This window comes from Struthio camelus, chromosome Z, assembly GCF_040807025.1.
Source record: "Struthio camelus isolate bStrCam1 chromosome Z, bStrCam1.hap1, whole genome shotgun sequence".
Lineage (NCBI taxonomy): Eukaryota > Metazoa > Chordata > Aves > Struthioniformes > Struthionidae > Struthio > Struthio camelus.
Genome location: NC_090982.1, coordinates 72538948 through 72565070, shown reverse-complemented (window position 1 = coordinate 72565070; position 26123 = coordinate 72538948). Strand labels below are relative to the sequence as shown.

The window sequence follows — 26123 nt, the reverse complement described above, 5'->3', positions numbered from 1 at the left end:
GAAAACTGGCTGTTTTATTCCAAATACTCTGTTTAAACAGTACTACCTGATCCCCCTGTCCACCTTAACTGGACTCTGCTAAATACTAGTCAGACTGGGATCCATGGGGATATCCAAGTAAGATGGGATCCACCACCAACAGCAGATGTTCAGAAGGGATGGATTACTCTGGAGTATGAATTGCAGTACAAAGAAGTTAATGAGACAAAATGGAAGGAGGTATGAAGCAAATACTTGTTATGTAATAGTCATAGTACAGTGCAGGCTTGTTCTGTCCCTAACACTTTTGTCTGTTATGAAGAGTAAGAGGTTTGTAATTGCTATTAGAGGATACCTTAAGTCATAAACAATATATCTATATACTTCTGACGTTTTCTGGCAAATATCGTAACTTTTCATGTCCAGATAGTAGGCACACAAGTTAATAATAAGAGACCCTGAGATCCTTGTGTTAGATTGGACAGTATAGTGATAGTCAGATATATACAAATTTTTCAAGGATAAAATATTTCTCTGTTGGTTTCCTAAATCTCAGCTATTTGAAACAGTGCATGGTATTTTCAATAGTTGGAATAGGAATTTTATTCTTGGAAAGTGTCACAGTGTCCAGGGCATCTGGAAGTTTTCTTTTGAAGATCACTAACATCTCATGAAGCTAATTTTCCTGTTATGGGGAAAAAAAAGTGTACCCAGCTTACCAGAATGTATAGGCTAAGCGTCAGTGTTGCAGAATATTTGGATGTGGGGACTTCTTCCTAAACATCAGTTCAACACAGTAAGAACATCATTTCAGAGCAGAACCCTTCTTTTATCTTCTCATTAATAGGAACTGAGTTAACTGACAGAAGGGAAGCAGATAATATTGTTATGAATTTGTCTTAATTTATAAAAGGCAAGTTTAGCAACTGAAACATTTATAGTCAAGCTGATTCGTTGACCTTCATCTGCAGAAGACCTTTGACCCCCCCCACCTCTGATCCTTTTCAGTGCTAACATTTTCTGTTCATTTGATTTCTTATTAGTAAGTCTACAGTCAAGCAGGACCTGTAGTGTCTATAACTTCTTCCTACCTTTTTCCTTGGCTGAATTTCTATAGTGATTTACGCTATATTCATTTCCTGTATACCTCCTATATTTTAAAGCCTACTGATGGGTTAAATTTAGGCAATAAATCAATGCTCCTTAAGAACAACTTGAAAGCCTGCAAGGGTTTTCTATGAAACTTGAAAATGGCAATACAGATGCCTCTTTAAAAATGCCTGATTTTGATTTTTTTTATAAGCTTTTAGCTATCAATCATATAAATAGCCTAAAAAATCTTTTTTCTCGCTCCAGGGCCATCAGTAATTCCACTAGGCCTTGAGAATAGCTCTTCTCGGGGGGGCAAAGACTTGAAGTTCACTCTTTCTTCTTTGAGAAAACAGTTAAGGAATTGCTGAATGCTGCACTTGCCTCAAGAAGATAGTATCACAGTTCATGTTATATTGGGGCTGAATCATAAGATTTTAGCTTACAAGCACGGACATGGCATAAATCCTTGAGAAACTATCAATTAGAACACAAAACTGAAATTTCTGGATAAAATCTTGATCTGAACTAAGACAATAGCAAAACTCCTAATGACAGCAGTGAAGCCATGATTTCACTCTTTGCATTCCTTCCTGCAAATATCTTCTAAAATGAGTGTTGAAGCAGTAAAGAGATAGCATTGATGGATGTACAATGGAAAGTTATATTTTCCATTATTAAATTACTAGTTTTATACACAAAGGATGATCTCTGGCTACTTAAAAGTCACAACGCTTTCTACATATAACTGATACAAAAACGAATTTATAGTACGTATCAAATCAGACTTGTTGGTAATTTTATTTTAGGTGCTTTGGGATTAACCTGTTTGATTTTTTTATGTACCTTGTACATGTTTCCTTCAATTCATTTGATAATTGTTCATTTGATAATTGAAAGTAGATAACTTACGTATTGATAGAAGGATAAAATAATGTTTAATTAATAAAGTACTGCAACAGTAAGTTGTAGTGCCAAAAGAATCAAAATTATTTTCTGAGCAAATTCCTAAACAACAAAATCCCCAGCCTTATGTAGTGGCTGTTCATGAGACAGAGCCAAATTTAATCTGGTTTACACTTGGAAAAGCTTTTTTTACTCTCTCTTTGCTGAATATGTTTTTTAAATTCTGCTCTTATTTTGAAATGTTGCCCTTTTCATTCACCAGACTAAAAGTCTCTCCCCTCTTATGTCAGGACAAGTTTGCTGATCCTGAGTAGCGATAGTTACACTGTCTCTGTGGGGTTGTTATGTTCTTCTAATAAGGTGTGAGAAGTCACACATCGTATGAACAATAGTGAAGAGTGATAATCTAGAAGTGAAGCGGCTAACTATGATGTGCCTAAAAATGTGTACAAAATAGTGAATCTCAAAAGTCTAATTTTCCTCTAGTATTTATCAAATTTTTAGATTGGGTTGATCTTTTGACTTACTTGCAAAAAAGTACAGGCCCAGATCCGCCTGACGTGGGATGACATTGATGATCACGAGTCAGCCCTCAGGAAAGAGGACTGGATCAGGGAGGACTCACTGCTGGCTATCGTATCTTGTTGAATTTTCGCTGGAAAAGGTCAATTTTACATTGCAGTGAAGTATTCTTAGGGCAGCGAAGCGTGTTGTACTGACTCCAGAGCTGAAGTCTATAGCTACATCCGTGCAGCACTGTGACTGAGCTGATGGTGAGGTGGGGGCGGATTGTTTGGGGGGTGCCAAACTCATATCCCTACCCTGCAATAGATTGACAGCCTGCTATCCCCATGGAGTACTGTGCTGCATGGGTGCCCTGCCTTGTGCTACGCCTACCCTGAGCGCTCTGAACCGTGCCTTCGTACAGCGCGTCTCCCAGTGTTCACTGTTCTTCCCGCCAGTTAAAGCCAGCGGCTCGGTTGCTGCGTTGGCTGCTACAGCTGGGCCAGCCTCTGCCTTGGGCGCTGCTGCCCCAGTGGGCACCCTCAGCGCCCTGGGGGCTCTGGCCCGCTGCTGACAAACAGTTGCTCGGTTTTCAGCCGTCTCTTGCAGGGGCCAGACTCGCACAGGCTGGGCAATTGCAAAGCTCAGCGCGACACCAGATTTGTCACACTTTTCCGTAGTCAGAACAGTATGGTAGTCACAGGTGTAACCATGTGCACTAACTAAACCATGCGCAGTAGGGTCCAGCAACCCAGCAGTCTGATTCCAAGCTTCCTTTCCGATACTGTCATCCATTTTTATTGGTTATCTTTTATCACGTGTGTCTCATACAGTTTTTAATTGATTTGATCCATATGACAGACACTTCTTTAGTAGCACCCTCTATTCAGTTCATACTGTACCTTCCTCAGTCTGTGTATCTTGCATCATCCAGGTGTCTTATGTAAACCTTTGATAGTCCATTGATGAACTAGAGACATCCTGCCTGTTAATCAATTACCTATTTTTTGGCAACTCTAGCAAGTTCAGGTCATTTCTGTTACACAGCTGCAGTAATTATGCTTCACATTTTTCAGGTCTCCATTTTGGCCTGTATACTGCCCTTTCCAAGTGCTTTGGCCACCATTATCTGGAGTGCATACGATTTTGTGTGGCCTAGCATCCCTGCCATAAGAATCTCCTTTAATTGTCTCAGTAAAAGCATCTAGTGTGAAAAACTAGTGTACTATTTCTTTGTGGCTTCATAGCATTAAATAAGTAAAATGGGCTAGTGTATATTGTATGCCCTCCCTGCCACTTTCCAGCTGCATTGGCTTCACATTGTAAGAACTGCATGATGCAGGGATGCTTCTCCAGTGTCTTGCTCTGAACTGGCAGAGAAAAGGAAAAAGGAATCTGTCGGTGATCACTCTCTTGCAAAATCTGACTGATTAGCCCTCAGAACACTTCAATCTAGAGATGTTAAGGATCACAAGTACTCCACAGAACATAGCTACCAACATAACGGGTTTCAAATTGTAGATTATGCAGGTACAGTAATAGTAGGATTGCATTACTGAAGCTCCTTTTGAATCCCCAATAGCTACTGTTTTCCAGCTGTTTTAACTCCTAGCTCATGATCATTTTTGCCAGTATTATCCTTGATTTTGAAATAAAAGGAGAATGTAACATCTGCCAGATGTATTTATATTTTGTGCACATTTTCCTTATTTTTTATATACTTGTGTTGGTCTATTGGAGTGAGAAAACATTCTGTAGAAGAGGAATATAAGGAGAGATTTCACATATTAAGACCTCCAGTGTGACTTCCCACATAGTTTGGTATGCAGCAATATCTAAGTACGTTGCAGTTAATACTTAAAGGTAAATCTTTAGAACTACAGTCCGGTCCCAGCTGTACCAGTGTCTCTAGGCATTATCCCATTTTATACATAGCTGAAGATTTTGGAAGCTATGCACTCTTCCCCAAAAAAAAGCAGATTTGTAAGACGTAATAAATTTGGCTAGAAGACCTTTAAATCGTTTTCCTTCTTAATATAGATTCCTTAGTGGGCATTGCAGTAGTTTTAAGACTTCCGTGTTATTTTAACAAGGCTTTTGGCATTCTGAAGTCAGTAATATTGTGTTATAACAGTAAAAAACATTTACAACGTGATAAGATCATTGGGAGATATTCACACCACCTACTTGCCTGGGGGCATATACCTGGGGGCAGCTGCCTTTCTTCATTGGCTGGACTTACAGAGAGCTTGGATTCTCCACCTTGGTCTCCAGAATCACAGCAGAGTCTGATGGCTAGTAAGTCCAAAGTAAATGGTGTGAATTTTCTCTGAACAATTCTCATGGTGCCCTTAAAGGTTCCAGGTAGCAAAAATGCCTTCAAATGCTTATTTTTTGAAATCAAGAAGCAGTATAAATTTGCAAGTACAACTCAAACAAATCAATCAATCACGGTCATTCTGTCTTTACAGTTAGAACCCAGACTCTCAACAATGGTTCCACTGTACTCTCTGAAGATGGGAAGAGATTATGAGATAAGAGTCCGATCAAGACAACGTACTTCCGAAAAATTTGGGGAGTTCAGTGAAATCCTTTATGTATCTTTTTCTCAAACGGGCATTGAATTTGTTCATTGTGCTGAAGGTAAATAAGCAAAGTGCAGCAAAGTGTTTTTCTAAGCATTGCTGTGCTTTTTGTCTTTTTTTTTGAATTTCTCCTTTCGTGTTTTATACCTGATATGTTCAGGCTTTATACTTGAATAGATTGGTAATTCAGCCTGTTGCACGAAACTCATTTGATGAGATTGCGAGTGTACACATTTCGTATAGAGGTTCAGAAGTAAACTCAGCAAAACTCCCAACTCTTCAGAGAGCAAAAATAAGGATATTTTTAAGAATCAGAAATAATAACTGCTGATGCCCACACCATAGAGCCTAAGATAAAGGCAGTCAGATCTCATACTTCATTGTGTAAACTGATCACTCCAAAAGTGAAGGAGAGAATTGTCACTTCCATACAACTGGTTAAGTCTGTTATCAGAACTGCGGTGCTCTTTTCTGATCTGCCTGGAACTATCAAGGACAGTGTTTTTCTGATTCTTGCTTCTGTGCTTGTACTTGTATTTTTGAATAAGATAGGGGAAGAACAACTGCTGGGCACCACCTTTTCTCTATTAAAAGAATGAGGTAGCGCCTTATCCTAAAGCATTTTCAGGTCTGAGCTACTAAACAAACTCTTCAAAATAATGATTTTCAAAGCAGCAGGATATTCACAGCTCTCACTGACATGACAAGGAGTTACTGCTTCTCCTCTGTCAAAATAGGAACCTGTCTAGCATAGGCCTATCCCAATAAAACTTTAAATACTCGTGTTTCAGAACATGTCCAGTCAAAGTCTAAGTTGTGAACAGAAGGCTAAAACCAGTGCCTGAAAGTGCATTTTTTTTCCAAAAGGCCATATGTTTATATTCATGTATAGAACTATAAGTATTTCTTGGCCACAGAAATGAGTGAACTTTGTATGGAAAACTTAACGTAGGGAACAAATGAGGAGAATCTAAGGCTACAGCCGGAAGAAATTTCTCTATACTTTGTGTTTTCTACAGTACCAGCTTGAGTGTGATGGAATTGCCAGTATTTAAGAGAGAAAGCATTTCATTTATCAGCATTGTTCTTCCTTCCTACCAAACCACTTTTATCAATCAGCTAAATTCTCTCCTTGCAATGATCTGCAAGATAAGTAACAGGAGGAAAAGAAACCGTATTTTTTGCAGTTGACACTGCTCACAGTATAATTAACGTGCTGCCACTGAAAGAGTAGTAGTATGATTTTTGAGACCACCATGTTTTAGTTTCTGTGAGAGAGGGATGGTTTGCCTATGATTTAGTGGAGTTACACACTGTAAGTAGTGTTCACTCAGTTTTGGCTGCCAGAAGGAGTAACATGGTCTGCAGCCGTATGCTGTCACGACTATTCCTAGCACGTTCCAAGCAGGCAGAACGCACCTCTCGTGACTGTTTTTGCTTCTTATGTTGTCTCTGCTAGGATTTTGTTTATATTAAAAAGCTCAGTCGCTTTTTGTAAGGAGTCTAAGCAGACTCACAAATGCAGTATGGAAACTGTTGAGACTGAAGGGGTATTTTTATTTCTGCTTAATACAAAATTTTCACATCTAAGTAACCAGAAATTCCCTTATCAGTTTTTATGGCTTTGGAATCCTTGGGCAGCAGAAGAGAAGGTTGAGGTTAAAGATGCAACAGAGATGCAGATTCCTGCTAATAAGTTTTTTGTTCTATTGTTTCAGAAATTGAGTTTCCCTGGTTCTTAGTTGTCATCTTTGGAACGTGTGGGCTGGCTGTAACAGTGATCTTAATCCTGTTATCTAAACAACCAAGGTAGGGAGTTTTTATCTGTCAGGTTTTCTTTACTTATAGTTTAAAAAAATAGGGTGCTTTAACTTTTCTGAATTTGGGGGACTAGAGACTATTTTGGGGATTGTTTCCCATGCTCTTAAGCTACATGGATGCTGGCATTTATAAGCACTGGGCCTTGAGCAGTGGGAATCTGACTGACAGCGCCTGTTCCTTTTGGATTGCACAGCCTTTTATAGCACAGTGTTTATTTGGCTAATTTACTTCAGCTTTGAATGGGGTTGGATTTTTAATCCGTTCAAATTTGGTAAAGACTGTTTTACACACTTATTGTTCAGAAATTTCACACAAACATATGTCAATATATTTGTTGTTCTTAGACTATTCAGCTGATCTCTGACCGTTTCTTCACTGAGCCAAAGGAAAGAGCTTGAGTCATAAGGCAGTATTAGGTCTCTGTGGACAGACTGCTGCTCCTGTAAATAACATGACTAAAACAAAACAAAGCTCAGGATTTTTACAAATGACACAACGGTTTCAAAGTGAATTCATCACCTAAAATGTGTACTCGGGGATGGATTTTGGCAGAATTAATTCAGTTTGCGTGTCATGACAGTACTGTTGTAGATTATGGAGAAATAACGTGGTCAAGCCCCCGTGCACGTGCGTGGTCTTGTATATACACTCCGAAAATGAACATTGAGGTGTTTTTCACATACTACCATGACAACAAATCATTGAAGTGAAAAGAGGATGGAGCAATGGGTGCAGTTTGAGCTTACTCTGAAAAAATAATTCAGGCATGCAGCTCTAAGCGTTGGCAATGCTTAACTTTTAGGCAGCTACTCCCTGTAGTAGCATCCCGATCTGGAGCTAGCATCAAGACTCTTGATGCAATGCATGAGGAAATCCTAGATGTGTCAGAATGGGGAGAGAGCAGCTTACAGCTAGGACCTGGAGCTTACTAAAGTCAGCACACTGAGCAAGGGGTAGCTTGGTCTTGGTCACAGAAATCCTGAGGACTGAAGCATGTCTGATCACAGCTCCTTCATATATTAGATGCTGATTGTAATTATTGGAGGAGGCTTTCCTCCACTGAGGACCCTTTATCTGGAAAGTTTTTCTGGACCGGTTAGCCTGCACCCTTTCCTTGTGGTGGTGGGAGTGGGAACTTGTGTGGAGGAGCAGGCTGCGCAGATTTCCCGTAAGGCAAAATATCAAGGTTCAGTTTCCTCCTGTAGCTGCAGGATAACAGATACCACTTCCTATTTCCCTCAATTCTGACCTCACAAGATCCAAACAAGGCTCCCTAGGACAGACGCCCTATCCTTAGTGGTTAGGTCATTCTCTTTAGAGTTGAGAGATGCAGGTTCAAACTATCTGAAGATAAGAAAGAAACTGAGCCTAGTCCTCTCTCCTAAATGATTTCTACAGGCAGAGAGTGGTAGAAATTTTCAGCTGATTTGTTAGATGCAGTTCTCAATCCTGTAGCTGCTCTGAGAGCATGACCAGTGCGCAGCAAGAATAACCCCTCCAGGGATTACGTGGAATATTACTGGATTTCTGGCTTTCAGTCTAGCCTACTGGGCAGCGCGTGCCTGAAAAACAGAACACCTGGGGAATGTGGGCCTTCCGTAGTTAAGCAGAAAGCGCTTAAATCTTTCTCTAGTGCTTCTTAAGACTCCTCAGATCATTCCTGGGCCTCGCCAAGGTCACTATCAATACAGCAAAACTAATATTTGGATTTGGATCTTCTCTTTTCATAGTTTAGTCACCTTCTCAGAGAGGCAAGTGGTGCGGTATAAAGGGAATGCTGGATTTTCCTTTTGGGAAGTACAGTTCATCCATTTGCAAGAGAAGCAAGGATGTAAAATGGAGGAGATGATAGTCATGACCCACTATTATTGGATTATTATTAATAGAAAATCATCTTTCTGTTTGGATTTGTTTTTCCTCAAATAATTTGAAATGTGCTTGCTTTATGAAGGACAAGAGTAATATCTATTTCTGTAGTAATTAATAACGCAGTAGCAAGTGAGTAGCTCGTTCTCTACAACGATAAAACTCAGACTGCTGCTGTTATAAATTTCTTGTTACATTAATAATTGTAAAGACAGAAGGATCACAGAGGTGGCAAAACATTAGTCTAAATGTTTGCAGTTGTGTTTCAGTTGTTTTCTTTTTTTGTTCTAGAGTAATTCACTGCTTTTCACCCAACTCCCCCTTCTCTGTTCCCATACTTGCATTTATTGGCCTTCTGCAAGACTACTTTGTCCCTGAAAAAAAACTGTGGGAAAGTCACTCTGAACACTGAGACTTGTATCAGGTTTCTTTGCAAATTATGTAAAAAGGAAAACTGTTGACAGTGCTGTAGGAATTTACTTTCCTGTTACAGAGCATTAGACTAGCAAAGACTGGAGTCCAGACCGGAGTCCAGCATACACGTGTGGGATTTCAACAAGGCAGACTGCAATAAGCTTGTTTTTTATTTGGAATAAGAGAAAGAAACAATCCTCCTTCTCCTTAGCATTATTTTAAATTCAGTCATCAAACATTTCAATTTTGAAGTAAATAAGTATAAATGCAATGTAAAACTCTTCTATTTCTGAACTCCTCAGAAAGGACCATTGCAAATTAAAAACCATCTTTTTTTTTCCAGGTTAAAAATGCTGATTTTTCCTCCTGTGCCAGTTCCAAAGATTAAAGGGATTGACCCCGATCTCCTAAAGGTAATATTATGCTCTAAAATCTTCAGAGTGGGAATGATTGCAGTAGTACCAGGTGACAATTGTGCTCCCAGGCAGAACAATTTTGTAGGAAGAAATCATGAAATGAGGGGAGTTGCCATAAAATTGGTTTTCATAAAGTACAGAAGAACACATCTTGCAGTTATTACATCAGCTACAGTTATCTTTCCTGAAGTTAACATTTTAAAAAGCACAAACATTTTTACTCGTTCCTTTATGACATTCATTTTTTCTGGCTTTATAGAAAGGAAAGCTAGATGAAGTGAACTCCATCTTAGCCAGCCATGACAGCTACAAGACACAGCTATACAATGATGACTTGTGGGTTGAGTTTATTGAGTTGGACATAGAGGATCCTGATGAAAAGAACAGAGGTTCAGATACTGACAGGCTCCTAACTGATGAGCATCTGAAATCACACAGTTGCCTGGGGGTGAAGGATGATGATTCTGGACGGGCCAGTTGTTGTGAACCAGATATCCCAGAGACAGACTTCAGTGCTAGTGACACATGTGATGCCATCTCTGATATTGATCAGTTCAAAAAGATGACTGAAAAAGAAGAGAATCTCTTGTGCCTTGACAGGAAAGATAATGAGTCACTTCCTAGTCTCATCCTAGACACAGACACCCAAGAGCCTCCTACTAAAAGTACTAAAATTCGGTGTGAAAACAACCAGTCGTGGCCACCTCTTGCTGACAGCCTTGAATCAGCTAGTCCGTTGGTCCCTCCCCAGCTAAGTAACCAGAATTCAATGACAAATACTGACTTTTATGCGCAAGTGAGTGATATTACTCCAGCAGGCAATGTTGTACTGTCACCCGGGCAGAAATCCAAGCTGGGGAGAACAGAGTGTGAAGGCTGCGCAGAACAAAACTTTACCATGGACAGTGCCTACTTCTGTGAGGCAGATGTGAAAAAATGTATTGCTGTGACTTCCCAGGAAGAGGATGAGCCACATGTTCAGGAGCAAAGCTGTAATGAGGACGCTTACTTCACCACAGAGAGCCTTACCACTACTGGTGTCAATCTTGGAGGTGCGGCAGCAGAAACTCCAAGTTCGGAGATGCCTGTCCCAGACTATACTTCTATTCACATAGTTCACTCTCCACAAGGCCTTGTGCTGAATGCAACTGCGCTGCCTGTGCCAGACAAAGAATTTAACATATCTTGTGGCTATGTGAGCACAGACCAACTGAACAAAATCATGCCGTAGCTCTTCTTTGACTAGGTGTATGCAGTATTTCATGGCAGAGAGTCAGCTTGGGCTTGTATGCTGAAACCAAAATGAAGTTTAAAAGTTTCTTGTGGTTGTTATAATTTTATCTGAAATGTTGAAACATAAAATGTTCATCAAAATATTCCTATTGTGTTCTGTAAATATTATCTATGAATTTGTCTTGAGACTGTTTTACTAGCAGTGACTGTCTTTTTATTGTGGGTGTTGATTTTTGTGATACTAAGCATTGAAATTACTATGTTTAATGTACAGTAAATCATGCTTTTTGATAAAGCTAAAAATGAGGTGGTTTAAAGTCTAAGAATTTAATAAAAATCATGCTGTTGGCAGAGATCTTTATATCAGTAATTGGGAACTGAACATATAGGTGAAAAAACGAAAGTAGTTTGAATAAAGAACACATTTATTTTGATTTATATAAATTAATAAAATATATTTTAATATTTTAGTCATAAAAGCATAAATGTTTTGTATTACACTACACACTGTAGTTTAATTATGATGACCCATCTAAGCAATGTAATTGCTGCAAGCTTAGAAAAGTATTTTCTGTTTTATAAAAGCTTTGTTTGCAGCAAAAAGAAAAAGAAAACATAATTTTTTTACAGAGCCATTTTATACCTCCAAAGAAACCTATAGAGAAATTTTGAAATATTGTAGGAACTTACAGTAACTGATCCTATTACTTTCTTATGGTAACTAATATAAAAAATATACATTGAATTCAAAGTTTTGTAGAAAACTTTAAAAGATACAGAATATTTGGGCAAATGATATTTTCTGCTTCATCAGATCCTGGTTAATACTAATAATATACTTTTTTATAAGCGAGTTTTTGTTGACCACAATATCTAACAGTGTAGAACTACGCTTTCATTGAACAATTTTGAAACACACATGAATAAGCTCGAGTGACTTAGCAGCATAATCTTTTCACATTTGACCAAATTCTGAAGCCCTCTTTCAGCCAAAGCTATCACAACAGTCATGAGTTAGTGCCACATTAAGTATTGATTAAACAGATAAAATAAGGACTTCAGGATTTGGCCAGCAGTTCAGTTTTGAAGCTATACTGGGATTAAAAGCCTTCAATGGAACAAGGGAGTTGAAGATGGTATTATTCAAAAGTGTTTATCTTTATTGCCGCCCAACAGCATCTCCTCTGACTGCATTAGGCAGGCTTTCAGAAGGAAAGGAGAGAAAACCAACACTCAGTGGGAAAGCTTTCTGTTCTTAAGTATACTAAGAACTTTACAGAGCTTTGCAATGAACTGTTACTGCTTCAGAAGTTCCCATAGCAGGCCGTAGGTCCATCATAGCAGAAGTACTACTTAGAAATGAACATAGGGATGTTCATTGCCTTTCTCTGACCTGCATAGAAGTTTATGAAGTGCAGCAAATGCAGATCTTGCTCGTGATGTCTCCCAGTGAATTCACTGATGCTCTCTTCTTTGTGACCAAGGGCTACAGGACCGGGCCCAACTATTAGGTGGGATTTTTAAGTTTAGCACGTACTTTATGGTAAATGTGCATTAGATTTTCTGCTAATTTGCTGCTATATTTTTCTAACAGCTACATTATTTAGTTTCATATAAAATTTCATAATGATAGACACTAATACAATTAACGCTTATGTGTGTGTTTGGAAGAAGTTTCTTTCTCTGTTTCTATTGCCAAAAATAGATAAATACCTCAATCAAACTCAGAATGTCATTTTGGTACTTAACTGGTCACACAAGCCATTATACACCGCTCAGATTTGTGTCTTTCGGTTTCTATTTAACTTTCCTTATGTCAGTGTTTTGTTTGTTTTTCTCAAAGTTTAATAAATGTATTGTCTTTGATCTCTCCCGGCACAACGTGTTTTATTGTAGATAATTCAATTTGTATGGAGTGTAGAGACTTTATGAGGAGAAATCAAGTATTTCTCATTGAATAAAGTGGATTGCAGCTTGCTTTCTATAGAAGCAAGGCCAACTGGGATCCATATTTGCACTGATTGATATGTATATAGCTAAAAATAGAAGCACAGACCTAAATTTACGGACAGAGATAGGACATGCTGATGGTAAGAGATGGCAAAGAATGAACACAGTGACTCACTACTGCCACAGCAGAAATTCCTGCTCCCCTTCCTTACCTGTGCCAGTTCTTGTGCTCTCCAGATTTCTCCATGAGCTGATCCAACTCTCTAAAGCCTGAGATAATTATGGGAGTAAAATATCAGAAGTCATTTTCTGTTGATTAATGAATTCAAGCGATTTGGCAAAGTCCCTGATGAGCAGCAGGGAAGAGAGGCAGGACGCCACGGACAAGAGAAAGGGAAGGGAGGAGCTAGAGAGTCTTCCCAGGAATATCTTTTTAGCCAAAACAGCTCTCACGCAGCCCAGTCGTGCCAGCGCAAGAGGCAGGAGGAATATACAACTTAAGGTAGGTGTGTGTTTGCAGGAAGGAAGTGTAATGACCTCTTTTGGTGGCAGCTATCACCTAGGCCAGCTTAAAAGGACAGTAGAAAGCCAGCCTGGGCCCCGCCAGGGCAACAGCTCAAATAGTCACATGCCCAGTGACTGCAGTCTGTGCGCGCTGTTCACATGTGGGTGCTTAGAAGAGATATCGGAATGTCAGACTTGCAGTTATCTCTGACCATTTTTTATACTGGCAATTCACTATTTTTCTTCTGAACACAGCTACCTATTATTTCAGCATGTTTGTCAGATACAGAAAAGCTTACATTACCCTGTTACAAAGCAACATGCTTATTTACTTTCACCTTTTCTTTGAGGTGGGGAAAAATGTATCTGTTGTCTGTAGAAAGAGCCTTTGGATCAGTTTTTTGTCTCCTCCCTTACTCATTCAGAGAAATTATGCTATATATTGTCCTAATATTAGACATATGCTTCAAAGAAAAAGTGACAGAATTCATTCTTTCATAAATACTTCATAACAGGGCAAAATGCCAGCTAAATTTTTATTTTCTAAGCTCAATCAATAGCTAAACTATTGAAGGAGAAAAGGCATAAACATTGCAGAGGGACACTATAAGCAAGGAGTATTTTGGTGGAAAACACAATAATGTACAATGGCTCAATGTGCATTTCCAAGATACAGGAGGAGAGATCAGCAGGTTATGAGAGCAGGTCAGTCTTTGCGAATGAAAATTGACATTGTCAAAGGCATGCTCTGTTTTTCAAAATAGTAAGAGTATGAAAAAGAATTTGAAGTGTTCTATAGACTTGCACTGTTTTTAGAAATGTTTTAAGTTTAGGATGGCAATGCAAGTTGGGAGCACTCTACTGTCATTCATAGCTTAGTATACACAAATTTCTATGTATCAGCAAGGTCTTAAGAAATGGAAATGATGCTCTGGTTCAACTCTGCAAAACTCTGGTTCGAAGCTATATGAAGTGTAGCCACAGGTGACCTTTTTTGTCTGCACTGAGATATGATATCTCAGGGGCTATTACCACACACCCCTGCAAAAAAAGAGAGTGCCTGACCCAGGATGACAGATTGACTTATTTGCTAAGAAAAGAGAGAAAACAAGTGTAAAACGTTTATTTTATTAAAGAAGCAATGCAAACTTTGTTTGGGGGAATGAGGAAACATAGAAGTAAATACTACAGAAGATTACTTTTTCATTAGATATTTCTCAGTTCTAGTTCAGAAGAATATCCTAGCTAACCAAGAGAATGAAATTGGAAAGAACTTAACCAGCTTTTATAGCTGAGTGATTCTGAGGAGATACCACTAGATGTACTTCTTTGTTGGAACTCCCTCTGTTTAAATCTGATTTTATTGCACAAATTTTGCTTTCTGACTGATCTTTACTAATTACACACACAGCCAATGCTTTAACTGCCATAGAAACCACACCCTTAAGCCAAACAAAAGCATGATGTAGCCCAAGTGCATTTCCATGATTTGTACATTACTTAAGCACTGTGGCATTTCCTCACCTTCACTAATCAGTGCTATTAGAGGAGCAGGCAACATTCAAAAACAGATGGAAGAAGATGAAAACAGCGACAGTGGTGTTAGAGAATCAGGGGAAGTGGAGTGCCTGCCAGAAGGAGTCAGCAATGCACAGGGTAATTAGTTGTAGGTGGAGCTGTGGGAGTGGTGTATGGATGACAACTGTAGCCAGTAGTTATAACGAAAAGCAGATGCAGCTATTTAAATCAATGCATCTTGTAAATTGGCATAAATGTTTTACAGGTTCAATTTTTTTCCTACAGGCTTATTCCTTTTGTATAATGTGAGCTTCTCTCTCCTAAAACATGAAATTTAGCAGATTAATGATACATTGGCTTCCTGAAATTAGTCAGGGAAGGCATAGGATCCTTCTGTGTCATGTTGCAAATTGTGAGAGTACATGGCTGAAGTCCTCTCTTGCAGCCTGGAAGGAAGGAGAGGCTGCAGAAGCCTTGTCCTCAAGGAGTGGGAGTAAAAGCACAGTTGAAGAGCTGTCAGCTTTCAGTCGCCTCCAATCACAGATGCTAAGGAGGCAGAAATAACCCATGCTTCCGCTACTGTCCTTAGTCTGCTTTTAAGCTCATGTGACAGGAAATAAAATTTGTTTCCTAAGAGAGTCTTATGTATGCCAGGAAACTGATTCTGCATTTGTTTTTAATAGTAAAATTAATAGAACATTAATTTTACTTCTTTTTCCATTTGTTTTTCAAATGAAATGTTACAACATTAAACCAGAAAGACATAGAGCCATACAGTTTTTGTGTAACTTTCACATGCTAAGAAAGAAACTAAATTTTCTAATCTATTATACAGCAGCTATCCGCACAGCTATAATCTCGAGTTGCAAACTAAGGAAATCGCAACCTTGCTATATAGAAGTTGGAAAACTTCTTCAGGAACTCGTTCAGTGAGCCAACTAAATGTACTTTCCTTGGAAGAGTAAGGCACAAGCTTGGAAAGCTGCCAAAGGCAACAAGATTCCTAGCAAAACCATGCTACCAAATCAGTGGGTCCAATGCTGCTTCAGTGAAAGTCTGGGCTCCATGACTTTGTTACCCAGAGATGTTAAGATCTTTAGGAGCATCTTGTTCTCTGTCTGTGGCCTAGCTGTGTGGGATTCTTTAAACTCACTACGTTATGTGCTGGAATTGTTTCTTTAAGTCATGGCATATTTTTTAGGAAGGAATCCGAACAATTTGCTAGTGCCTTGAAATGCCATGCAATCTTTTAAGTGAAATTCCCTGAGCCAAACTGCTGATAGAAGAACCTGCAAATCTGGACAAAGATCTGTGTTATCTACGGTTAGGTTTGCAATCCCTCAGTATTTACAAATGTAAAATTTTGCCCATTTGCAGTTTATACATTTTGGAATAAGTAGTCAGACTACAACAACAGACTGGCCAAAAAATGACCTATTTTATGAAAAGCTCTATGGATAAAAAGTCTGTTGCTTCTATAGTGCAAATAATTGTAAAGTGGTGTCGTCTTCTTCCTGGAACGTGATTACTGTTAATCAGCCAATTTCAAGCAATCACCAATTAATCAGTGATAACAAACCTCTGAATTTACTTCATTGGGTTATGTATTAAATTACTATTTAGATGCAAAAATGCATGTTTTTAGCTTGGCACTGACGGCTGAGCGTTATCTCAAACAGAAGTACAAGAAAATACAAGCATATGCGTCTTCATAAGTTGCCTTCCTACTTCCATAGTGTAGTAAAAGATGTTTTTGACACAAGCCTTCCTTCCTCACAAGACTATCCCATTGCCTAACTTCTGTAGAGCAAGTGCTAATAGGCAATGGTTGGGGCTGGGGCAAGGGGGAGAAACAAAGAAAATAAACCAGGACAAAGAAAAAAACATGCTGTCCAAATGGGTTGCTTTGGATGGGATCAATTAGACAAGACAAGACTCTTGCATAAGCGTGGTCCCTATCAAAGCAGTTTGTTGCTATGGTGTTTTAGACGTATTTACGAAAATGTGCTCCTGATAATACACACACATATGTTTTGCTGTGTGGTTCAAACACTCACTAGCACCGTGGTTTTGGAGGGTTTTTTTTTTTTTTTAAGAACTATAAGAAAACTCAGTCAAGAGAACTTTAGCATTATTTTAAGATTATAACAGAAATAAATTATAAAAATAGTGTCATTACTGTAAATCTGATTAAATTAAAAATTATTACAGTTTGACTCACCAGTATGCCAACAGATCAATATTATGTAAATGGAAAAGCAAGGGCATGCACGCTTGGTTACTTAGGAAATCAGTGGAAGCAATGCAATTACTTCTGTTGACTTTTATTGTGTTGATGTTGTCCTTCTTTCTCTACTGCTCTTCATCCCTGATGTTCTTCAGTCTTCTTTGTTATATCCTATTTAAACTGGATATAATATCTATCTGGTAAAGCTTCTTAGCAAAGATCGCCTTTCAATATTCTTGCACAGTGCTTTGCAGGGCAGAGCATCATGGTTGACACGGTTGGGATGCTGACACCTGCAGTACAAATAGTTAATGGTAATTCATAAAGTGAAAATCTTTCAAGGAGGAAAAACAGTTATTTAGTGCCTTGAGTTTTATGGATGCATATCTTCAAAATCAATAATATATTTTTGCACAATCAGGTTCTCCCAAAATCTGACACAAAGTAACTTATATTGATACACTTCAATGAAAAATACTTGACTGCTGAAGACATTTAAGTTATACTCAAGGCATAAAGATATCTGAATCTGTCTGTGTGTAGATAGACACTTTCTTCCTTGCAGCATAGATTAAAATTTTGTAATGTTGTACTATAATGATTTAATCCAGGTATGTTCTTTCTCTTTGGGTATCAGTATATGTGTATGTATACACACAAGAGAATATAATCTAAATTGAGTCAACATAACTGAGCATCTGTGACAGACAAAAACCAAATAAGCTGTGCTACAAATCAATGTTTTCATTCCTGCTTGGGTGATAGCTGAGACTTTTAAAATGAAAAATAATGATCTGACCAGCTAAATGATCGTAAAGGTCTCTTAGGCTCCAGTGAAACACGAGGGGCTTTTTTTCCCCTTGGAAACAGCACGTACCTTTCTGCCTATGCAGCAAGGTGCTGGAACATGCTGTCTACCTTCAACACAACATGGCCAAATATTTTAATAAAAGTTACAGACAAACACAGGCTATTACAGACAAAGTCTTGTAGATGATATGATACAGTGAGTTATTTTTCATCCAATTCGTCCAATCACTTACAAAGTTATTTCAGAAGGCAGACCAAAGCCATTTTAAGTCAAGCATGTGGTACAGCTAACACAAAAAGACTATGTGATTTTACATCTGACCCTGATAACTCCTTCTGGAGACTACAAAATCAAGTTTATCACAGAGGCACAGAACGATATACATTGCAGTAGGTTTCATTTCCATTTTACTTAGTGTTTACCTTCCTTTTTTGTTTTTTTTTAGTTCATCCTGCACCACGTACCACTCCTGTTGGGTTTACAAGAATACGGAATTTATATAAGCAGTATCAGAAATTTACTGCCCACCACTGTCTTGTTAAAAATAATGAGACTTGCATTTTGATAGATACTGTAAATGCTAAAAACCACTAAAGCTAAACCATTATTTCTTCAATTACTATAGCTATAAAGGAAGGATTAGATCATCTATTGCCTGGCAAAAAGAAACAAATATGGAGGGGAAAAAACACTGCACAGAAAAAAAAAAAGCCTTATTGTTCTGTTTCTGAACAAAACAACAACTCAAGCACATGCTGAAACTAAGTGACCTTTTCTGTTGTTCGATGGCTCCAGCTACAAGGATAAGGTGCCTACATATATGTATATTTATGCACTTAAAAATCTATATGTAAATACAATCTAGTATATTAAAATACTTGATAAACATGTATTTGTATATATTGATATGTTTTTCTCCTTTGGACAAACATAGAACATAACAGAAGCAAATGCCTCTGTACCAAAATCCACGCTCAACACCTTTTATTTCCTAAACTAGAAAAATAAACCCCCTTATCAATAGGGCTATAACATAGCAAAAGCAATGCTGATGCCCAGGATGCACAGTAGTATAATTTCTTCCTCTGTTTTATTAAACTACTCTGTGGTCTGACACAGTAGCATGTTAACTACTGTGATGAGTCTGACACTAACTGTCTAGAGCAGGTTGAAACCTATGCACACCCTCCTCTGTGCTCTTTAGAGTAATAGGAAAAGAATCATTTTGTAAATTGAGTTGAATTTTGCAGACCTTAATTCTAGTAAATGTTATCACCGTCGGTATTTTAACTGCAGTTGCTACATTCCTCTGATATGGCTGGACTTATAAGGAGGAATGTGAAAATGCAATAATGGCATAAAGTTCAATCCAAAAACTACTCAAGTCTCAGCCTAACAATGACATTTTAAATGTATACAGATGATGCGGTTTGTGAGAACAGGAAACTTGGTTGGGACTACCATCGCATAGTTCTCTGATATAGAGAAATTTCTTTTACAAGGATGCTCATTATTGCAATAAAATGCATTTGTGTTTCCCACTGTTAGAAGCCCTCTATAGGTTGCACTGTATTAATATAGCATCACTCAGCTACCAACTGCTTTCTGCCACAGAATGCCACCCTACCTGTCTAATACACTGTGGATATAATATATTTTCCAGTGACCACCAGACTCCTTGAGTGTTTTGCCAGAGAAGTTACTTCCCTATAAAAAGGCAAAAAATTAGAGTAAACTCTAAATGAACTACAGCAAAACTCTCATATTTTGGATGTTGGCACTACCAGACTACTTACTAGTTTAGGAACAATACTTTAGAAGCTAAAACAAAAGAATATTTGCTGAATGCTAAACCTATTATAAGTTTAAAGCTCTGTCCCCCCAAGTCTCGTCTTTCAGTATTCTATGTATTTCTGGGTCAAAGTCTGTCCTCTGTTTTTGCCTCAAAGATTTTTTCTTTTTTTTCCAAGTCTGTTCATAGTAATCACCTTCCCAGTGCTTATGATGTATTTATAGATGCGCCACTAAGCGTAACATTATTTCAAATGTAACATATGGCCACAGAGTCATAACATCTTTGCCTAAACATGAGCTGGATCTCAGTCTTCAGCATCCATCTTCCTATGAATACAATCTATAAAATAAAACCACCACTAAATAATCACAAAAGCCAGACTGTGCAACACACTACGGTTTACTGTGTTTTAAACTCCTCATCGCTTAGGTCTTTTTTTTTTAAATCTTATATAGCAATCAGGAGTGATTGTGCACCTTTTTCCAGACCTGAGAAGAACACTTATTGCTGTGATGTTTTGCTTTGACTACAGCACTTATCTAGTCTTCTCCACAAATAATTCTATTAGAGTTGCAATTTTTTATTTAAGTACTTAACCTCTAGAGCAAGGTTTTGGGGTGGTGCAGTTTTCAAGGACAGCTAAAAGGCTGTAAGATGTTTTGTAAAAATTGGCCAGTGAAGCAGGATAGGCGTGCTAGAAATCTCAAAGAGCATGCACTGAGTTCACTGGGGGATGACAGGAAAATGCCTTTCCTTCTTAGCATCAGGCACTGCAACACACTTGGGCTCCCAAGTCTAGTGCTACAGTTATGATATCATGTCTTTTCCCACATGTTTCTCAGCTGCAGATCCTCTCTGCACAAAAACGATTTTAATTACTTTGGCTGTATCTACATCTCAGCGGACAATAATCCTCTCACATACAGCTGCCTGCAAACAGCATTTCTGACTGTGCCTGGCAGGTTGTTCCTTCTCTGGATGTGTTCAGACAAGGTCCTGCACGCTCACTGATTAGTATCAATGCGCACTGAAGCTATGTCATCTTTCCTCTCTATGACAAACAAAAATGTACCAGCTAGGAACACTATGGCATATTTTAGCATTTCTGAGACCAAGGACACCTTTTCTAGCATGCAGATGTGGCTCTAGGATATAATATTACAGCCTCTTTCTGAAAAATCTACTTTCCTGAGGTAATTAACGATGTGTTTTCTATCCAAGTCTGAACATAAAGCAGTTTCTTTTCAGATTATGTCATAAAACAATCTTCTCCTTGGAGATACTGCAAACTCAACTTGACAAGGCCATGAGCAACCCAATCTAGCTTTGAAGCTGGCCCTGCTTGGAGAAGGAGTTTGAACTGGGTAAGCTCCAGAAGTCCCTTCCATCCTAAATTATTCTGTGATTCTCATAAGTATGACAACTATTCACTCACCCAGTGATACTAACCTTGAAACCTAATGATGATGATTTAAATGATAAAATATTGAATGTTTTTCTGTAAGCCTCTCAGCAGAACCATCTAGCTGATGAGTTGTTTTCTGCAGTTACATTTAACTGCTATAAACCCACCCGCGGAGGAGCCCGCACTGCCCTGAGACAGTTTGTTTCCATGATAAGGCGGGATATTAAGCAGCAGGTATAGATGCTCCTGGCAGGATTGTCGTATGCCAGGTCTTGGCCATGGGCTCAATGCTAACGGGGAAAAGAAGTAGTACTATATGTAGTAAAATGGCAAGAAGCTGGGGGAGGGGAAGTTATTTTGTTTTCATGTGTAACCTTAGGGCTTTTCACAGGGATGTCATTCAATGATGCAACAGGTCCCTTCCAGTCCTACGTGTCTACTTTCAGCAAAGTCTGGCAAGATGTCAGGACAGAGTAATCTCAACTGGATTTGCTATCAAATTTCAGGAGCAGAAAAATTAACGGAGAAACTTGCTCCTTTTCATATTTAAGCAGTACCATCAATTTCCCAGTCTACCCAAAGCAGCTGCAGACTCTTCAGTCACTAGCGCGGTGGCATCATCTGAGCACTTTGCCCCAAAATAGCAACCTTCCTACAGAGGAGACAAAGTCTTGATTGTAATAAGAAATCCTCGCTGACCAGTCTCAGGCCTTGTGGCATGCTCTCACGCTAGCGGGCATATCTTGGAAACTTTTCTCAAAAGCTCTTTGTGATAATTTCCCTCAGAAAAGGAGCGACAGGCAGGGAGAGTATCACTGCTTGGTAACCATAGCTACAAGCACAGTATAAATGCTGAGATACTAAAGATAAAGGGAATCAGTTGGTCTCTGTCACTCACAGAAGTGCTCCCATTCAAAGCCTATCGCTGCTCTTCAGAGGAGCATTCACACGCGGAATCCCCCCTCAGCTCACGTTAATGTCGATGTGGGGAGCCATTTGATAAAATAATTCACCGACTGCACAGGGGAGTGAAATCAGGATCTGAAAGGATGCTCCTCTGAGCTTGGTTGCTTGGTTGCTTGGTTTGGGGGGGGGGGGTGTGTGCGAGGGAACGGTTGAAGCGCTTGGGTTATGTCAGTACAGCATGGGGACGCACGGCACAGGACACTCGTGTCCCCAGTTCCCCCAAAGAGACTGCTACCCCACGGCCACCGCCGTGAGGGGCCGGCGATAGCTGCAGGCGACCGCCAGTCCCCCCCACGTCGCGGCAGCGCCCCCTGGCCCCAGGGCGGGGCAACGGCCGCGCCCGCCGCGCCTCGCGCGCCGTCTCCAACGGCTGGCCACGCCTGCCGGTCCGCTCCAACGGCGGATCGGGGCGGGGGGGGCGGGGGGAGACACCCCCGCAGCGTCGCTAGTGGAGCTGGTTTCCCGCCTTTCAGGGCCGCGTGGCGGTCGTCCGCGGCTCGCTGCGGCCGACGGAGCGGCCAGGCCAGGCCAGGCGTCGTGTCGTCGCAGGGGCAGGGAGCGCCTTCGTCCGCCATCTTCTCTCGGTTATGACCGTGCACCGCTGAGCAAAAGGTTGTGCCACGGGTACCCGGCGCACCTGGCTGGCTGTGAGAGGATCTTGCTTGGCAGCAGGGCACCTCTTTGTGTAGCGTCGCTGCAGAGATGAGGGAGGGGAATAAGGGCGCCATGAGCCGGTGGGTATCGGTTGGGTTTGCAGCGGCGCGACTGGTGCGCCTGTGCTGTTGCGATCGTCGTGAGCCCTCTGTAAGAGGGGATGAGGCGGTAGGATTCACCCCACATCTGGGGGCAAGTTAGGTGCTAATCGTTTTGATCTGCAAACTGTCTTTTTCAATATCCTCAGGATCTTCAAAGACTGATTAAAGTGAGGTTAGACTCAATGCAAGTATTAGTTGCCTATCTTTTAAGAAGGGTGAAGGGCAGAAAAAGGTTATTAAAGTTCTGCTTATAGTATAGTTAATATTCAATTGGGATGTGCAGTTAGTAGTCTAGAGAAGAAATTCTCGTGTTATTTTGGTTATAAATACGGGTTTCACTGTTATATGAAACAAAAATGAAACCTTAACTTCCAGAATCGGATCATGAGCTACAATACCAAAAAAAAAGAATACTGCAAGAGAATCATTGCAGGGGGTTATGAAAGAATAAAGAAAGATGTCAGTTTTATCACAGTCGAAAATATGTGTTAGAGCTTTCAATTTTTTCTTTTAGTTAAATAAATATTGTTCAAAATAGGAGTGTGGGGCTTAAAAAAAAAGTCTTTGGAAGATCTAGCATATATAATCTAATGCACAGAAATAAAAACGATGAGTTTTCCTGCTGGAAAAATATATTAGTAATACAGCGTATTATTTGAATTTACTGTTTTAGTTCAGCAGGAGTTTTATTCTCTGTGGCACTACTGGCTAATGCTGCCCAGTGCTGAGCACGTCCTGTCCTGTGAAAGAACAAATGATGCCCAGAAGTGGGCAGATACACAAACAAAGCAGTGTACAACACGGCAGCTCCTCAAAACTTCCCTCCTCAGTCAAAATTTAGAGGATGAAATACAAAAAATGTTAACAACAGAGAATGGAAAAGATACTGTGCATGATAAGGACTGGAGAGATCAGGGCTTGGCGGTGATGCTGTACATTTAGATTGTTAAGCAATAGCATATTACGATACGTAATTGTTTTACAAAATTGATGTGCTGAATATATGTTTCAAAATCCATTATAACAATTATTGCATTGTAATAGCAGTTACAGGTTACTAAAATTACTGCTTTAACTTACAGACAAGAAAACAACTAACTTGAAGAGAAAACTATTAATTCTTAGTGTTACATATATTCTTTAAAATTGTTGGCCAAGCAAATAAAAGTGAATTAGCTATTTCATTAGTCCCTCTGATGAAACGGTGGATACAAGAGACAATAGTGCATTAAGTGCAGAGAACTATCTTTATCTCCTGCTTTACTAGCAAAGTTACATATATATAAACACTTGTATGTACTGAATGGCTAAGATTGTAACTTCAGAGTGAACATGTAAGGGACTTAAAGCCTGAGTAGCAGTTAAGTATCACAGCACGTACAGGTTAAAGGTGTACATTAATGTCATAATGGTAAATGGTAAAATGTTATTTACCTCAGTAACATTTTTCAAGTTATCAAATTTAACCAAAACTGATCTATTGCTTCTAGTATGTACACAGAGGAGAATGAATAATGAAACACAAAAATTACTGTGGCCTTGGGTGACTCACTGGATCACTTCCCTGATTCAATTTCTTAGTGTTTAGAATGAGGATGGGAAGACCAATATGTCTTGGCAGTATATAAAGAAGAGTCAGTCATATAATGTTTTAAAAGCATCTTACATGTAGAGCACTATTTGTTAGGTGAAATTGTGGTGTAGTGTCTAAGGAAGTAGATTCAGGTTTATTTTTGAACAGCAAAAAAAATTTCAAATTCAGTGATACGATCTAGCACTTTGATAGGTTTAGCTTGGGCTTTCTGACATTTCTTAGAAATGTCAGATCTTAGGTTGGTTGAAATTTAGTTTAATATGCAAAAATAGTTTAACTTTAAAAAAGGTGTTCTATGTTCTGCTTATATTTGCATTTATGGAATTCTTTCGCAATAGTGTGAATGAGGAGGAAAAAAAATCTTGTTTTTTTTTTTATATATATATATACGATGAAATGTTCCAGAAATAAGTGAATCACAGCCTTGAAGAAACTATGAAGAATATCAGTTTGGTGAATCTTGGTAAACTTTTAGATGACTTCTCAGTGATAGAAAAGGTAAGTAAAGAAGGTACAAAAAACATTGAAATTGCTACCTGTGAATACTTTGGCATATTTTAATATGCTTTTCAGGTGAAAGTTTCTTCTAAGTGGTATCTGTTCGTATTGTGCTATGTAATACCAACTTTGTTTGGAAAGTAAGTGTCTGCACTGTCTGTTAGCGCTCAGAATGATTTAAGATGAGCGATTATCCAAATGTCCTTCCTTTGCATTGCTCATCTGTGAAATAGCAAGTGAAAATTGTTTGTGCTGTTGTGCATTTAATATTTGTGTAAAGGACGATCTTGGATCATTTTTCATAGGTGAATGACGAGATCCCAGGTAACTACCATTTTACATGTGATCCATTAAAATGCCTTCTGTCTGCAGGAAAGATATATATTTCTTTTGTTATTCCTAATGAATACTTATTTTGCATTTGCCTGATCAGTATGTGATAAGCTTCAGACTTTTGTGTCCGTAAATAGACAAAGGTGTTCTATCTTTAGGGACTTACAAACAAAATTTCTGATAGTGAATCAGAATCTCTGTGCATAGAGATCGAGTGGGCTAAAAGAAGCTAGGAGTAGCTCTGAGTCCGGAAAGGTTGGGGCTGACATGTCAGAACTTTTGGATGTAAAATCAGATTTATAAAGACATCTAGGTTGCATAAGCATGCAAACAGACACTTTTTTTAATTTAAAACCTTCAGATTCCCAGATGAAAATTTATCTTAAAATGTCTGCTGTTGAAATCTGTGGAGTCTGCTCAGAGAAGTGTTCTGTGGTAGAATTTTAGTTTCTCCGGAAATGTGTGCAAGTCTCTGCATCAGAAGGTTCTATTGGAGACAACAGTATTGCGTAGCCTTGTTTTATTGTCCCTGCAGAAATTATTCCGTATTCTAAGAAGAAAAATCATCACCATAGCAGGAGCATCTGTTCTTATATTCTTTATTTTAAGAATATGTCAGTTCTTTGAAGGTGGATCCACTGAGAGAATCAGTACCAAATTTCTTGTTTGATAGACCCATTTGTGCTAGCTCTCTGATCCTGATCAGTAAATCCTTACCAAAGATAATACAGAAAGGACACCTGAAATCACCGTGTTGTGATTTTCATGGAAAAAGTTATTACACCAGTCACTATTCACACACACTCGTCGGTGCTTGGCGAGGGTATTTACAACTTCTTATGCAAGCAACCAGAAGAACCTTGAAGATTTGTCTAGACTATGGACTTAAGAATTCAGAGGAAGCAACTAAATTAAGGTGGGATTAAGCAGTCTTGCTGATACGTGTTCTACTCT

At 39.0% G+C, this 26123-nt stretch overlaps 2 protein-coding genes across 9 annotated transcripts in view; both read left to right on the top strand.

Annotated features, from left to right (window-relative positions):
- Positions 1-12683, top strand: part of LOC104140574 (growth hormone receptor) — a 192853-nt gene extending 180170 nt beyond the window's left edge. For all 5 annotated transcript variants that reach the window (XM_009669418.2, XM_068926493.1, XM_068926495.1 and 2 more), the window contains 5 exons: positions 41-219; positions 4950-5121; positions 6782-6872; positions 9508-9577; positions 9840-12683. In XM_009669418.2, the coding sequence (XP_009667713.2) occupies positions 41-219; positions 4950-5121; positions 6782-6872; positions 9508-9577; positions 9840-10811 (1484 nt within the window). In that variant the 3' untranslated portion in view covers positions 10812-12683. The remainder of the gene's footprint in view (positions 1-40; positions 220-4949; positions 5122-6781; positions 6873-9507; positions 9578-9839) is intronic.
- Positions 12684-22428: 9745 nt separating this feature from the next.
- The window catches only part of LOC104140571 (coiled-coil domain-containing protein 152), a 21108-nt gene continuing 17413 nt past the window's right edge, over positions 22429-26123 (top strand). For 2 of the 4 annotated variants that reach the window (XM_068927889.1, XM_068927885.1), the window contains exons 1-2: positions 22429-22601; positions 24744-24836. In XM_068927889.1, coding sequence (XP_068783990.1) covers positions 24774-24836 — 63 coding nt within the window. In that variant the 5' untranslated portion in view covers positions 22429-22601; positions 24744-24773. Of the gene's footprint in view, positions 22724-24743; positions 24837-26123 lie in introns of all 4 variants that reach the window. The other 2 variants (XM_068927887.1, XM_068927886.1) reach the window with 2 other exon arrangements.